This window comes from Egretta garzetta, unplaced genomic scaffold (genome assembly GCF_000687185.1).
Source record: "Egretta garzetta isolate BGI_Z169 unplaced genomic scaffold, ASM68718v1 scaffold424, whole genome shotgun sequence".
Taxonomy (NCBI): domain Eukaryota; kingdom Metazoa; phylum Chordata; class Aves; order Pelecaniformes; family Ardeidae; genus Egretta; species Egretta garzetta.
This window is the reverse complement of record NW_009259489.1, coordinates 2,350,248-2,367,329: the sequence shown is the minus strand read 5'-3', so window position 1 is coordinate 2,367,329 and position 17,082 is coordinate 2,350,248. Positions and strand designations below refer to the sequence as shown.

Sequence of the window (17,082 nt, the reverse complement as noted above, 5' to 3'; positions counted from 1 at the left end):
CTCTCTAAGATGTTACACAGAAACAAATGGGAAATAAAGCTTTGTTGGGTTTTCTTCTCAGGGCTTTTTTTGTTTTTTAATGGGGAGGGGGTTGCAGGTTTTTGAAGTTTTTTTTCTAGTTTGGGGTTCTGTAGTGATCAATAAAGCACCCTGCCAACTTTTTTTCATCCCACTGTCAATTCCTTTCTAAGCCCAGCCTGTGATAATGAATCAAACAGGGATTGTATAGCTTTCCCCTTGGGTCAGCTCTCATTCCGAATGGCTTCAAATAGCCTTTTAAATATTTCTTGTCATTGTTAGCATCTGTTAAAATTAGTCCTTTTTGAACGGGGTATCTAAAAATAAATGCTTAAATCGCATTTGATCATCTTCTTAAATACCTTGGTTCTTCAATATTCTGTGTTGTGAAGTCATCCACTTCAATACAAATTTTTGCATGTTTGGACAGTTTCAAAAATCAGTCCAATTGCTTATGTAGAGTATGATGGTCAAGCTGCATCCTTTGCCACAGAAAGTCCCTAAATTGGTAACGATTTTTTCAAAACACTTCTTCATCAATTGCAACTTGTATTTTAAGCCACTTTATCACTCATACATCTTTAATGCTGCATGCATTTTGGTGGTGATTAAAGATCTGGCCTTCTTGTTTTACAGATTTTGCATTATTCCACTTTCTGTACAGGGAACATCCAGAAGAGTTTAGGAAGGAAAAGAGTTTAATGTAGTGCATATATACTTACATGGATGCTTTCCAAATAACCTACATTTTAAAACATCCACTTTCTTGATTTGTCTGCTTTTGGCTTTCAGGCAAAATTTCCAGCTAGTTAACTATTTCAATCTGTTATAAGCTTGGTGAAGGTAGATGTCTTTTTCTGAAATCTGTCTGCCAATAACAGTCTGAAAAGGATACCTTAAGTTTCCCACTGAAGTGTTGCATATTTAAACATTTCCTGAACTGCAGAATGTCAACATGGATAGAAATAATGAAATAAGCTTATACATAAACAGTAGTCCCACAAAACCTTTCAACACTAACTTTGAGAATGGTATTTTCATAAAGGTAGTGGCTTTAATGTAGAATGGGTGGGAATGAGATTCTAGGAAGAAATCTAAGTTGTGTGGCGTTTCACAAAAAAAAAACTATGGAAATGTGTCCTTTTTTGGTTTCAAGCTTAGTCATACCCTTCCTAATTTCAGTGCACAGATGTCCATGGATTTTCTTAACTTATGTGGATTGATCTACTTCCTAATAGGGTTTTTCATGTCTTCTTATAGCTACAATTCTAGAGTGAAATCAGTCAGCTTAAAAAAAATCACAGAATGTTCTACTACTCTTATAAACAGTTATATTTTAGGAAGCTTCAGTTTTTAAGTGCTATTTTGAGATAATCAAGAGTTTCCAATGAGATATCCAGAAATCAGCTGGATCATTTGAAAATTAGTTGTTTATTGGAGGTATGCAATTCTGTTTGAGCTCTTATTATTTAAGGTGTGGAGATAATACAATACTATTCCATCATATTACTTTTCATTTATTTGATTTTTTAAAAATTTCAGAATAACCTCAAGCCTTTTAGTCTCCAGAGGAGTAAATCTTGTGTATATGGTACTTTGAGACAAAACAGTAAGATTTTTACCTGTCATTTTTTCTTCCTAAAACTTCTCTGAACCATTTTCCTGCATATAAGAAACTCCTGCAAGATCTCATTCTCCTTATGTTTTGATTCCAATTACAAGATGTATTTTCCAGTTCACTTTTATTCTCTTGAAGTCAAGAAAGCAACTATAGATAATTGTGTGTCTGAAGCATGTGTGTACCTGAAGTAGCCCCCAACAAATCTTGAGGTCTGGGAAAGCTCTTACTTAAGCCCAGGCTGAAAAGAAGACTCAGGAGTGGAAGTCCATTGATACCATATTTATAGATGTTTTTTTCTCTTTTCACAGGTGAGTTGAGCCAATTACAGTATCCATGTATTTCTGTGTCTACCCAATTAATGGCACCTAGCTAAGAGAAGCTCAGTTATTATGAGAATCCACACCTTTTTCTGACTGTGTATTCTCTATAAACTATTTGTCCAGAGAAACATTTTACTACCAAAATTTGACATACTTCATTTGTAATCACATTATTTCTGCATTTTGTCTCTTCTGTTACATGTTAACTGATAAATCAACAGAGTACTCATCTTCACAGATTTTCTCATGAAGAATGAGATGGTTTGTAGATAAATCATTCTAACATTTGCACAACTGCAGTGGATTAGAACTTCTGTTTCTGGAAGAGCTCCTTCAGCTGTTGTTCACTTGTTGCTTCTTTCTGTTGCATCAGCTCCCTGGCTCCTTTGGTCACTCCCCAGCCATCTGGCTTTGACATTGAAGGACAATACGGCCTGCCTGAAGCAGGTTTCAGATTATCCCAGTATTCTTTTCTTGCCCTAAAGAAAGAAAAGGAATTTTAGGGGCTTTTCCAGCACCTCACAATACTAAAGAAAATGTGGCTTAAATCACCATTGCAAAAGGTCATCTAACTTGCACAGACGGACTTTATATTTAGATACAGAGGGATGCAGTGAAATGTTACATGCTTAAAAGGTATTTTTTCACCCTTGAAAGGAACATGGTAAGCCACTCACCATCAGGAGCTGTTTTACAGCAGTCTCTTAGGTTTTGATCTTATCTTTCATTAATTACTTTCATATTAATTCAGACCAAATCTTCATTTTAAAGAGGGATGAGGATTTCTGGAGCTCTCCTACTGCCCCTTCACCCCTTTCCCTGCCTCTTGATCAGATTTAATTCTTCAAAACTATTAACACATAGAACATTTACAGTGATATTTAGACCTCTGTATCAGTTAAGCCAGTTTGCTGCATGGACCAATATAAGCCTTTGCAAAGAATATTTCGGTGTGCTTTCCAGTTCAAATATATGTACCTTGCTCTGACCCAAGGTTTGGTATGCATGCTCAGGCTATCGCCCCAGCTACCATGTTTCTCAGAAGCTTCTGGCAAGAATCCTCTTTCAGGAGCCAGCTCCTCTGCTATTGCTCGGACATGATATGGCTCAAATCCACAGCAACCTCCAATGTAACGAATTCCTAAGTCATAAGCCTTTCTTGCATATTTTTGAATATCCCATCTGGTTACAATTCTTGGCTCCAGACCTGCAAAGACATTTATATCTTAAGTTTCCACCATGCTCCATTTCAATACATTTGCAAAACTGGTTGTACATGTAGATGTACATGTTTGAACTGTTTGAACTAGAATTAATGATGCAAACTTTCAGAAGTCTTCTAGATTCTGCTATGCTCTGCTGAGCTATGCTTGTTGTAAGCTTTTTTGGCCTTGCAAAACAGCACCTAATATCTTCTGAGACTGATCCAGCCCTAAGTCACATGCTTGCCATTCTGCCAGAGTTCTTAACTGGAGTGTTGGAGTACTTTCAATGTTGCGCCCGCATTTCCAAAGAGTTCCTAATAAACAATCAATATCTGGGAAATCTGATTACAGTACTCTGCTCTGTGGAAGGAGAAGGTATCAGCCTACCTGCAACAGGAATAAGCCTGCTCATTATTCCTCAGGAATGCATACTACACTTTTTTTCATGATCAGCTAGTGGCAGCCTGTTGTTTCACTGACAGCTGGGACCTGTAGCTATTTCTTAGCCTATCTCTTCCTTAGTTATAATCCCAGCCACAAGCAGCTTGCTGCCTCAAACCACTTAGTTCCTTGTGGAAAGTTCTATGTATAGATAAGTTAGGACGCGATCTTTATTTTGAACCCTTCACCCTGTTGCAGGTTGTGGAGAGCAGGGTGAAGGGATAACAGCTGAGAGGAAGGACTTGTGGAAGGAACAGAAAGTGAAAAGAAGAAAAAGCATACCTCAAAGGGAAGAAGGCACAAGAGTGGCAGAACTCAAAAGAAAAGACCAGGGACTGAAGAAGAAACTTTAAGGAACAGAAATACAGGAATAAAGGAATAAAAATCCTCCCACTTCTTTATGTACATCTGCAGGAGATGAACCTTCACTAAGGGCAAATTGTGCCTGACAAATTTGGTAGCCTTCTATGACAGGGATACAGCACTGGTAGATAAGGGAAGAGCAACTGATATCACCTACCTGGACTCGTGCTAAGCATTTGGTACTGTCCCACACAACATCCTTGTCTCTAAAATGGAAAGGTATGGATTTGATGGGTGGACTACTCAGTGGGTAAGGCATTGGCTGGATGGTTGCATTCAAAGAATTGCGGTCAACGGCTCAATGTCTGGGTGGAGATCAGTGATGAGTAGTATCCCTCATGGGTCTGTACTGGGACCCATATTATTTAACATCTTTGTTGGGGACATGGACAGTGGGAACGAGTGTACCCTCAGCAAGTTTGCAGATGACACCAAGCTTAGTGGTGTGGTTGATACTCTAGAGTGAAGGGACACCATCCAGAGGGACCTTGACAGGCTACAGAGGTGGGCCCATGCAAACGTCATGAAGGCCAAGTCTAAGGTCCCACACCTGGGTTGGGACAATCACAAACATGGATACAGCCTGGGCAATTAATGGATTGACAGCAGCCCTGGAGAGAAGGACTTGGGGGTGCTGGTGGATGAAAAACTGAAAATGAGCTGACAATGTGCAGTTGCAGCCCAGAAAGCCAACCATCTCCTAGGCTGCGTCAAAAGAAGTGTGGTCAGCAGGTTGAGGGAGGCGATTCTTGCCCTCAGCCTGACTCTCATGAGACCCCACCTGGAGTACTGTGTTCAGCTCTGGGGCCCCCAGCATAAGGAAGACATGGACCTGTTGGAGTGGGTCCAGAGGAAGGCCACAAAGGTGATCAGGGGGCTGGAGCACCTCCTCTACGAGGAAAGGCTGAGACAGTTGGGGTTTTTAGCCAGGAGAAGAGAAGGCTTTGGGAAGACCTTATAGCAGCCTTCTAGTACTTCAAGGGGGCCTACAGGAAAGACAGAGGGGGACTCTTTATCAGAGAGTGTAGTGACAGGGCAAGGGGTTATGGTTTTAAACTGAAAATGGGTAGATTTAGATTAGATATTAGGAGGAATTCTTTACTGTGAGGGTGGTGAGGCACTGGCACAGGTTGCCCAGAGAAGCTGTGGATGCCCCCTCCCTGGAAGTGTTCAAGGCCAGGTTGGATGGGGCTGATCTAGTGGAAAGTTTCCTTGCCCATGGCAGGGGGGTTGGAACTAAGTAAGATCCCTTCCAACCCAAACCATTCTACGATTCCGTGCATCAGCCATTGTGCTTCAGGAGTGTAAGGACAGCAACAACCTAACCTCTCTGAAGAAACAGGGATAGACCCTGCTGTAAGAACCGGCCACATATGTGGTGAAACATCGTGATTGAAAACAAGCAGTATTCTATGAAAAGAAGTTGCCACATAGATAACATTTTGTGGGATTTTTCCCTTCCCAAAATCGGGAATTCCATGCCTGTCAGTGCACTTCTTTTCTTGGCTTTTTTCAGAATTAAATATCTATAGCTTAACAGTTTATGTATGTTAACGTTTATAGTAAAAAGAGATTGAAATGTACATCAATTTTTTATGAGAAGATTTTAACCTGCTCCTAGATTTTTCCCCCATATATATACACACACATATATCTTGAGATAATTGGATATGCTTTGACTGACTGGGACATTTCTTTCTAAAACATTGTCCTCGCTTGATCGGTGACATTTCAGAGCAATTGCAGTAACACAGAAGGGAAAACACAGAAAACTGGAAAAAGTTCTACAGATAAATAAATACTTTTGGCATCTAGATGCTGGGGTTTGCCAATACAAAATAGCCAATGCTTTTCTAGAAACTGAGATGTTGTTGGCCTGTACAGAGGTTATGTACACTTCAAATATCTAAATACTTCTCTGTGCGTATTGCCTTCCACAAAAATAGTTAACTGGGTCAGTTTAACAATGATTTACCAAACTGCTTATCTGGTGTCAAGTGATCAGTTGCTCCTTCCAGGTATTGAAAACATTCACAGAACCAGCCTCCTCCAATTGACTCATGACATTTCTGAAATCTCATACAGATTGCTTATAACATACAAGCCAAGAACCATAACAAACCAAAGAGTGAATCCTTCAATTCACTTTGATTACTTACTGCATCTGTTTTTTTTTTTTTTTGCTTGCAATCAGAGGAGTTATATGAAGGAATGAATAGGATAAATGAGTTCCTAACACTTTTAAACATGCCAGAATATTTTCAGAACTCAGACATGTTATTATCATTTAATGAATGTCTCAGGCTCATGCCATATTCTCTTTCCTTTGTTTATGTAAAGAGAAGAATTAAAAATCTTCCTGAAAATCACATCTATCTCAAATTTTTTGCTACAAATTCAAATTTCAAATGTTTTAATACCTTATTTTACAGTCTGATCTTGGAAAGAAGAGTGTATGATACCTGAATATGAAAGCATTTTTCAAATCAATTTTAAGAAGTTTAGGCTGATTTTGTCCTCTTATCTTAAAGGGATGTGAGCTTCTACATCCCAGGTGGAAATAGGCCCTAAATACACAAGCCTTCATACACATAAAGTGGCTGAATCTTTCAGTCTTTGTAGAATTTCTCCTGAGCATACATGTGATGAATCCATCTTCAAACTGCTAATCCATTTGTTAGCAATACCAAAGAACATATTCCCTCTTCTGGTTTCTCTCTAATCTCACTTATATTAGACAGTTACACTTGCAAAACTGAACTATTATGAGTGCAATAATCATGCATCTATATCCAGTTCTGCATATGCATTGTACATTAAATCCCTATGCAGGTAAACACTATAGGGCTTGTGGGATGGATGTCATAACCCAGAACACTGTGGAGGTCCAATGTAAAAGCATTTAAGTCTGGGTTGGTTTTAGTGTATTTCCTCTTGGTCATTTCTTTGGACTGTTTACAGCTGTCCTGAACGTGGTTCTATAGCACAAGGAAGAACTGAATTTTTAAACTGAGTTTAGGATGTGGTACTTTAATTGTTTTCATCATAATTTCACTTTCAGTCACATGCTGTGATACTACTGAAATACTCTCACTACGTGGATGATCTTTAATCCAATATTACACTGCAAATCCTCTATGGAAAATACCAGACAGGAAAACTGGGACTGATCCTATTGTATAGAAGAACACATTGCAGTTTCAGCTTTACTAAAAGCTGGGGGGAAAAGGAACAGACAATAATAAATAAATAAATAAGCAAACAAATAAATAAATAAGATATCCTTATCTTACCAAAGGGAAATTCTGGAAGATCAATAAAACCCTGCTTTCCACAGTCAGGTGTATGGAAAGCAAGTGGTTGAGACATCAGGTGGGCTTTCAGTTTAGCAGACTGCAAGCCCTCTTTCATCAGTTTCACAGTTTCCAGGCAAGTATCTGGATCAAAATGGCAGTTGACTCCAACAATAGAAGCACCTAGGAGGAGGAAAATAACTTCAAGTCACAACTCCCCAGGAAGTGGGAGGTGAAAGTTCTTAGCCACAATCGCTCCAGAAGCAGAGCAATCCATCTTTACACCATTACGAAAACAAGGCAGTTGGGTTAGAGCCAGCCTCAACTCTCCTGAGGCTGATGATTCCATTTACATCTCAGTTGCATTCCACTTTACCTTCCTGATGATGAAACACATCTCCCACCCTCATACTGTTGCTTATCAGTGCTTAACCAATGAAGACTGACTAAGTATAGCCACATATGCAAATAGCTAGCAGGTTCCTAACACAGGTTCTGCCTTTGGATTTTAACTCTAACTCCAAAGGAATAGTTCAGAACAGGTATAATAAAACCCTATACCATCATTCATCATGCCCCTGATTAATTTCTTCTGCCCTTCCCCTTGTCCTGCAGAAAACACAGCCTTTGAGAGGCAAAAATATTTTTTTCATCCTCTTATTCTCTCATCCTGGATTTGAACTGTACTCCATACATTTCTAAAAACATGAGGAGAGAATCAAAGGTGGCTTTGGATTCTGCTTATATTTCATTATTGTGAGCCCAGAATTTGGGGCTGGCTCTGTAAACAACTTTGAGTAGGTTTAGGATTTTGCTCTCTTCAGTATCAACTGCCTGTGGCTACTGCTCCCAATACCATCCTGGTTAACAAGGATTTCATAGCTGCATTTTCATGTTTTTTACAAGACTGCTCTAGTAAAGTACATATTAAAACTTTACTACAGGGTCAAAACTTCTCTCAGATATATTTGGGAAGCTAACTACTTGAGATACACATCCATTTGTCTCAATGCTTAAGGACTTTACTTTGTTCCATACTTTTAAAGGGTATATTAAACCAGATTCTTACCAGCTTTGACCAGCTGGACTGCACATTGTCCAGGGGGCACACCATGCATATCTCCTTCTGGACCAATGCACATCGTAGCTGCAACTGGCTTTCCAGATTCTTTTAAAACTTCAACTGCCCAGACAGCCTCTTCAACATGTTCAAAATACTGAAAGAAGTTAAAACTGGACTACTTTTGTTTCTTGGAGATGAAGCATAAACACATCAATCCAGATCCCAAATTCACCAGCAATACAATGACTTGATTCTTTTCTGATTTACACTGACAGAATTCAATTGAGTTCACTGACCACACAGTTAAAAAAAAAAATTTTTTAAAGTCAGTTAGTAAAACTAAATACAAAATGATACTCTTGTTTCAGAATAAGAGTGCCCATATAGGACGTTAATGAGGGATTTATCCCCAAAGAACTATTTTCATCTAGAAAAGTCACCTTAGGTTGATTGCTTACGTGTATAGGAGGAAACAGGAACTAGTTACAATCACATTAATCTATTGTCTTTGTATCAGTACAGAATTTTACTTGACTGAGGCACAAATTTACGTTTCAAGGTCCTACTCTAGGATAGTTGCAGCTGCTACTGTGCATTTAGAAAAATATCTGATACTACTGGAATATAAACATAACAGAAAATTTTAAAGGAGGAAGCGATATATACTTGTACTCCTGAAGTAGACTAGAAACTTTAAGGTTAACACTGTACCAGTTGAAGGCATGTACTTCTTTTACAGATTTACCTCTGCAATGAGGAAGTCCACATTCTTCTTCATAAAGACTTCTAGTTGCTTTCGAAAGGCGGCTTTAACCTCTGCTTTATCCTTGCAGCTTAAGTATGATGGTGTTTGACTGACTCCTCCAGCCACTAAAGCATCACCTTCATTAGCCACTTCTCTTGCAATGTCACAAGCAGCTTCATTCACTTTCTGGCACTGTATGAGTACAGATTATGTCAATTTTACCTGGTCAGAGATAGGCATGTGATTTCATAGCACAAAAATGACAAAGAGTCAAAAGCCATAATGGCTTCTTCATATTCTTTTATAGTTTAAATGGATTATTTAATAATATTGATTAGGAAGATCAACATCTTTCAAAAAATAACAAACATTAGGAAACAAATTTCTTGCCATCTCTAAGTTATCATATTACCAAATATTACAAAAACATATTACCTTTAATACATCTTACACAAATAGTCTAAAATATTTGGTGTGAAGCAGAATTTTCTTTGCCTCTTAGAAAATGAGTTAGTTACACTTAAGTGTATGCTTTTATTCTGACATTTTGTGGGTGGAAAACAAAATATATAGTAACTTAAATTGATTTTTATTATTTTTAACGTATTTTAGTATTTTGATAATTTTCAAAATTGAATATTTAATATTCATACAGAATTATTTAAGTCATTTTAAAAAAACACATCATTAATTATCTGATGTTAAAGTTAACAATTTAAGAATAGCAAAGGAAAACTTATCACTATAGATGTTTAATTAATCACCCTGACTGAAAGACACATTCCTTCTATACCTAAATCAGGATGACTAGAACAGCTTGTGAAAAAGAGGTTAAGCTGGGAAAAAAAAGTTTTGGGAAAAGAATCGTTATAGGGGATAGATAACAAGTACTGATTAGAGCAGGTTTCTCTGCAGCCCATGGACTACTAGAATCTACATAGGTTTCTCTCAGCTAAAGTTTTCCGTGGCTGCCTCAAAAGACCCAGCTGATTTTTAAGGCTTTGCTGACAGATTGTCTTCCATTTGCACTGTGCTCAGGTACATGTTTGGGAACTCCGGGAGGTGGAGCAATAAACAGTTAAAGTTTGGAGGAACCTGCTTCTAGAACTGGCAGCAAATCAATCTTGAAAGCTTTGCTGCTATGCATTCCCAGTACCAGGTGATCTCCCACCACTTCTTATAGTTTTGCACGGCAGCAAGAGTTGCAGCATGGCTTGTTCCAGAGGCACTGTGTTTCTGGGCCTACCTCTTCAGACATTTCAATGTCGCATCTATTGAATTTCAAGGGTACCGCATTTCAGATAAATTTGGTCATATGATATTTTGGTACGACCTCTTAATTAAGCCTCAAGTGTTTCCCTAGTGTCCAGATTGTTCTAATTTCTTACTTGAGATATATTTCTTCCTCCCTGCCTGCTGGACAATCTTCTGTCTTGCAGAGGTTAAAGCAGACAATATGACCAAAGGGGAAAGGATTGGAGAAAACACTCAGTGGCAAACCTTCTAGTCTCAAAGGAACTACCTAGAAATGTTTGTGCCAGGAGTCCCAGTGAAGCTGGGGCCTGCACCTAGTGAACACACCCAACATCCTACAACTCCTTTGTGTAGCAGGTAAGATGACACCAGTGTGGTACTTCTGTTGCTGTAACAGATTATCCTTACACATGAGAAGTGGAGTATTGACTACAGTGTACCTTGGATTTTTTAGTTATTACTTTATTGAAGACATGGTTCTAAAAAACATTCCGTTCTCATTAGCCACTCATTATTCTCTAGCATTCTTCACATTTTTGCAGTTGATTTGTTTCTCTGGATGTTAAAGTATTTCTTTTTTTCAATTGATTTTGCTCTCTGTGCATTTAGTCCTCCTTATCCTCTTTATACAAAAACTCTAGTAAACTAATCTCCTCAGATGGGAAAAATACAATGTGGGCATCCTCTTTCCTCTCTCCAGCCTTGCCCCATTTTGTCATTTTTTTGTCCTTTAACCTTGTCTTTCTTGCTATTCCAAACTCTGAAGCTGCATCATCTCATTCTTTGGCCCTCAAATATAGCCAAAACTGTTCTGACAAGTTGTGAACATACTCAACTCTCTACTAAACCTTTTGAAATGAATCCATTTATTTAATATCTCCATCAAAACAGAGTTTTACTCACACTTATTTTCTCAGCTACATAATTGCCCCGGTTCTCTAGTTTGTCCTCACTGGCATAAAAGGTGAATGTCTGCAGAACATTGGATCCAGCTCTGAGGAATTCCCGGTGAAGCTGACGAACTGCGAAGAATTAAAAGAGAGAAAGAAGAGATGTTTGGTACAGTAATTACTGTTGTTATCCCAAAATTAAATGTTTATTGAAGTAAAGTTACAGTAAAATAAGTGATACTGTGTTTACTAGAAGAGCTAGTAGCAGCACCGCAGCCTACATAGAATTCCTTTCTTCTCACTCCCAGAATATTAGGTAGAAAACGTTCTTCTTAGTTGGCCTCTACCAAGAATGACTGAAGATTTCTATTTAGTCTATCAGTAGATTCAGTTTTGCATGCCACCTTGCCTATCTTCTACTTTCTGCAGTCCTTCAGACTTCCAAATTTCACTTTATTGAACTGCATAGTGGTTTAGGAAGGGAAAGCAGACACCTGACAAACAGAAGTAAGTATCATGGCAACAAATTAAGGGAAAAGATGATACTTATATAGAAGAAAGTGTTCCATTACGTCCTCTATTTTGTGTTTTCTAGTCTTCTCCCCCTACAAAACTCTAGCTGAGTCTAGCCAGCCAAAACCAAAGATTTATTTTGCTAAATACACCTTTAATTAAAATATTATTTTTTTTCTCCAGAAAAGTGACTCACTAACAGACTTAATTCTTCTCATAAGTCAGCACATGATGATTTTTACTACAGAGCCAACACTTCTTTTGAAGGAAATGTTGGCATTGCTTTTAATGGACAAATTCCCTATATTTGGACTTTGGGAGCAGGCTCTGTAATGGTAGTTCTGCCTTCATTGCTGCAATTGCCACAGCAGGAACAGAAGAGGAGCTGCCAATTCATTTGAAGTGTATACTCACAGAACAATAATTCTAATAATTTCTAGAACACTACTGATCATGTAAAACAGAGTTAAAATGCTGAACAGCTTACAGCAAATACAGAATAATTTATTCTCTAGATACTGTAACAGACACAAGAACACTGCAGTTTCTGTAGCAGATGCTTGGAAAAGTTTTCCTGAAGTCCTGTTTTTTCATAACTTCATTGTCTACAGACAATCTGTGTCATTAGGAAAATGTGTGAATGTGTCATGAGAAAAAAATTACTCCCTTCAGCTGCAACAAAAACAGCCTTCTATGCCAGAGAAGCTCAAACAGCAGTTTTAGTTCCTAGAGTCAATCTGCGTATGTGCAAGCACATCTGCTTTCAGTGAAGGAACAGTTTAGTGTCCCTTGCTTTTCTCCATTAGTACAGCATTTAATTTCTGATTACAGACTTGGAGAACAACAGTGTGATTTTACTACAATGCTTATCTTCCCACCAGTCACAAAGACCTACCCAGGAACATAGATTATAGCAAAGCTACAGTTCAAAAAGTTCCTGGAATCTGCCTGAACTACCAACATTAAATTTCAGTCTTACAACTTTTAGGCAGAATCAAAACATTCCTAGTGCAAGGAGTATTCTTTTTCCCCACAGTGTTAAAATAGACTACAGATCCCAACTGAAGGGGCTGTCTCTACATGGTTCTAGTGTTCTGTGGTTTGTTTTCCTATTCCCCTTCATGAGAAATCATCGATGAAAACTAGTCAAGAAATGGGAAAAGGAAAAAGACTCTACAAATATCTTCCACAAATGCTGTGACATTTGCATAATAAATCAGATTTTTTTAACCCCATGGTTAGTGCCAATTAAGTATGGTTCTTGCATTCCTAGAAGAATGCTTGGGATTTGCATGAATAAGAATTGTCACACAGATAGGCAAATGAAACATAATCTTAACACATATGAATAAGGAACTTCATATCCCAAACTATCAAGTATATGAACAGGAGACTCTTGAATGGGTCTACATTTTGAGGGAAAGAATAGTGTTACAAGTATCATCCTGTATCTCATTCAGCCCCAGGCAAATAATTTTTACCAGTAGAATATACCATTACTATTATCAAGCTCACAGCAGTCTGCACTATCAAAATCACAAACTACTCTGTAATTTACTTCTTGTGTGACTTCTAGAATGTTGCTGAAGCTGTGTTTTCCTCCACTATTTGAGAAAGGGGGCTAACAGCCATATATGAGGCTAAACAATTATTAGCAATTTAATACATTTTAGGAGTCAGATGTGTAACACTGAGTTTTCATTTCAGTCCACTGTGAGTTGGACATTTCACAAAAGCCACAGACTTAAGCTAACAGCAGATGGGACAGTAAGTACCTATGCATATTGCTCCCTAGAGAGCAATACCTGATCTGGGTCAGCAGAAATACTCAGACCCCCTTTCTAAACTTGTCAGCCTGGCAAAACTTCTCTTGTAATGGAGATAGTGGCCTTGAATGCGTTAGGGTTTCCCCCCACACACACACTCCTTGCTGCATTCTGAGAACCTCCCTCCTCTTCTCTCCTTCCTTGCAATGACAAGAAGGTCTGGTAGTTGTATGGTTTTTACACCAGCTGGCTCAGCCAGTTGCTGCTTCTGTCCTTTACACCTGCTTTCAAAGTAACACGACCCTTGAGCATGCAGGAGCAAAAGCAGTAATGGAGGGGAGGCAGCACACTAAAGAACTGCACTAAAAGAAATGAACACATTTCCAGGAAAGGGTGTATTTATAAATAGCCTATAAGGGGCTTATAAAAAAATTTTATAACTCTGTTACAGACATGAGCAACATGTTCTAGCAAATCAGTAGTAATTCTTACAAGGCTGGATTCTAACCTATGACTACTGATCACTTAAAGCAAGTCTGTGTGTTGATTTAGTCAATCTAAGCCATCTGCAACTGCCTCTGTGTAAAGCAATGTCTTGAATACCCCATAGACTGAGACCTGCACTTCCTGAAAGGACATGTGGAGAAGGTCAAGGGCCTCTGAGGTGCAAAAAAAGTAACCAAAGGGGAAATAAAGAGCATGGGATAACTGCTATGATTTGTAAGATGGAACATGTAGGGGCAGACAAAGGTGGAGGTGGAGAGAAAGAGAGAGAGGTGATGAGTTGTCTTTTGGGGAGATGAAGTCAGAAAATTAGGTCATCACCCTTTAAACCTCTGCATTATCTAAGGCTGTCCACAATGCTAGGTTAGGCATGCTATACATAAAGTGACACTTGAAGGCTGACAAGGATTAGGGTGAATAAATAGGTAAGGTGTACAAAGCAATGTAATACAGAGGGCTAAGATCTCTCTTTCTTCCCCTCCTCTTCCTTCTTCCCCCTGTATAGAGGAAAAAGACTAATTTGGAAGGGCAAACACTTAAAACAGAACAAAGAACTCTTTTTTTCCCCCCAGGATATTCTGAGTTGGTTTGTGGGATTAACTGCACATCACATTACTAGGGAAAATTCTTTCTTGTAATGAAGCATACATAAATAGATAATAGCATCTGCTTTTGCACTGTTTATGCTAAACACTATAATCTTTATGCTGGAAGGCATAGAATGATAGCTCGTTTTGTCTCCCTCCACTTTAAGGGAGTTACTCCATTAAATGTTTATTGCAAATCTTAGGTTTTTAGGAGGTTTATCTTTTTCTATTTCATAGCAGAGCCAGATACATTAAATACTCCTCTTCCATTCCATTGTTTATTAAAAGCTGCTATTATCCTGAAAGAATTCATAAACAAACTATATTAATTTATAACAATATACAAGTCCTAGACTGGCTAGAACACAACAAAACAGATAGCTAACTGCAGAATTCATTTTCACAAGATGTTTTAAATTATAAGCTTTATATCAGCTCAGGGACAGACTGGACAAATCCATGAGTGAGAAATCACTGAATGTTATTAAATACAAAGATACCATATCTGGGTCAAAAAGTCCCTGGGCTGCAAATTATTGAAAACTGGGAGAGCATTCTGGAAAGGTAACACTATACGTTTGCACTACTCATATACTTACTCAGCCAACTGCTTTTGGTCAGTGTTAAGAGCAAGAAAAAGGGGTAAGATATGTATTTAGTCTATACTTAGGCTATTCTTAACAGTGTAATTCTGCAGTGTCAAGGAACACTTCTATTTAAAAACTTGCTACAGCCTCCTACATATTTATTATTTATCCAACCATGTTTACGTTCACTACAGGATTACCATTCCCCAGTAAAACTGACCTGCTTCTGGGTGTTCTACCGTTGCTTCAGGAGTCCAAGGCCCAGCTTTTACATATCCCCTCTTTTCAAGAGCAAAAACAAATCCTCCATCTCCAATCACAATTTCTCCAGCGTCTAAGCGCTCTAGAATACCCTGAAGAAAGCAAGAGGAAAGGTTAACAATTACAGTTCTTCAGTTTTGTGAGCTTCCTTTGTCTTTGTTGCCATTTCCTGTATTTGCAAAGCAGACATAAATATTTGCGGGCTACCAGAAACATCTTTGCCTTAATAATAAAAAGTAATCTATTTCCTTCTTGAAATTATCTTTAAAGAATGGTAGATGGTCTGGTTTGCAACATAAGGCTTTAATATGTGCATATATAATGTAAAAAATTTCATTTTTCAGTTTTACTGTATTCCAGAGATACAGTCCCCAGAACTAGAAGTCAGTGGTCCAATTCCATTCCTATGAAAGTAATACGCTGTCTTAAATTCTCCTATAAAATATAGCAGAAACTTCTTAAAATGAAACACTAGTATCACTGACCTCTTTATTACCTCATTCACCCACTCCTTAGCTACAAATGCCATCCTGACAGAGCCTTAGCAGAAGTAGCTTGTGCCACAAGATGGCACAACAGGCATCACAGAAAAGTAAGCATGTAACATTTTCCTACAAATAAGAACATGTCAATATGCTGGCCTCCATTTTCTGACAGACTTTTTACGGGCCTGGGTTTGCTTACCTAGATTTACAAAATGAAAGAAAATCCTACTTGTTTGCACAGCCCTGGTTTGTTTTAAGATGCCAAATTACAAGCCTTACAACACCCTGTGATTAACCTTGCTTCTGCCTTGATCTCCATACTAATGCAAGGAAAGTAGTAATTATTTTTTTGTAAAACTGAAAAACATGAGAACAATATATATTGGTTGCACCTAATATAAACTATTTTTTGTATTCCTTTCATTGCTTCATTGCCTTGTTCAAAATTGTCTTGCTATTACACTAAATCTACTAATTTCTGCAATTGGATTACAATCATAATTCTATTTACTTTAAAAAGTGGATGAATGCAGACCTATTACACTAACAAAGGTAGTGGGTACAAGAAAAGAATTAATCAAAGGTAAGGCTTACATTTGCCTCCATAGTCATCTCTTCTTGATGGCACACTAGCATTTCAGTAGATGAAATTTGAGGGAGTAGGAAACAGAAAAGCCTTGTGGACATAGAGTTGAGTTTTCGCACTGAGAGGAAGGGTTTTTTAACAGTTAGGCTCCAACCTTTAGTAGATTATCTTTCCTGATAATTTCTCCTTCATTAATTCCACTATGTCACACCATACATCCAGGAAAGTCAAACACTTGTGACACCTCAGCGCCACCCTTTAGGCGAGATGAGAGCATGCCTTTCCAAAAAGATGGAGCACTGTGCCAAAGATGCCAGTTCCAGTACCAAGCATAGCAGTATAAGGCTACCTGGAGGCTACAAAGCCTGGCTGAGCGGGTTGGAATTTTTGGCTCAGGCACTGACATGGCAGCAAGGTGATGGGACTTCTCTTTACAGTGCTGCTGTGCAGATACATGAGCTTGGCCAAGTGATGGCTTGCAGGCCTCTCCATCACATTGCACTGCACATTGTGGACATGCCATAATATTGATCTGGTTCATTTTAATAAAGTGTGAAAGCTTTTATCTTTATTTCAGCAG

The 17,082-nt window shown here is 38.3% G+C and overlaps 2 protein-coding genes across 2 annotated transcripts in view; one reads left to right on the top strand and one right to left on the bottom strand.

Moving 5' to 3' along the window:
- Nucleotides 1-2,263: 2,263 nt before the first annotated feature.
- LOC104124900 (betaine--homocysteine S-methyltransferase 1) lies at nt 2,264-15,960 on the bottom strand. The gene is made up of 8 exons (XM_009637277.2): nt 15,928-15,960; nt 15,391-15,523; nt 11,227-11,345; nt 9,070-9,261; nt 8,331-8,478; nt 7,262-7,444; nt 2,938-3,166; nt 2,264-2,438 (listed from the first exon to the last, which is right to left on the bottom strand). The coding sequence occupies exons 1-8, from the start codon at nt 15,958-15,960 to the stop codon at nt 2,264-2,266; spliced, it is 1,212 nt and encodes a 403-aa protein (XP_009635572.1).
- An 809-nt stretch (nt 15,961-16,769) lies between these two features.
- Nucleotides 16,770-17,082, top strand: part of DMGDH (dimethylglycine dehydrogenase) — a 44,864-nt gene continuing 44,551 nt past the window's right edge. Inside the window, exon 1 of the mRNA XM_009637276.2 lies at nt 16,770-16,879. Coding sequence (XP_009635571.1) covers nt 16,770-16,879 — 110 coding nt within the window. The remainder of the gene's footprint in view (nt 16,880-17,082) is intronic.

Excerpts from the sequence above, each read along its gene's own strand:
- LOC104124900 (XM_009637277.2), bottom strand. The coding sequence starts at position 15,960 with ATGGCATTTGTAGCTAAGGAGTGGGTGAATGAG. Across the intron at positions 11,346-15,390 it reads GGTAGAACACCCAGAAGCAG|TTCGTCAGCTTCACCGGGAA; the intron begins GTCAGTTTTACT and ends AATTCTTCGCAG. Across the intron at positions 2,439-2,937 it reads AAACCTTGGGTCAGAGCAAG|GGCAAGAAAAGAATACTGGG; the intron begins GTACATATATTT and ends TTCTTTCTTTAG.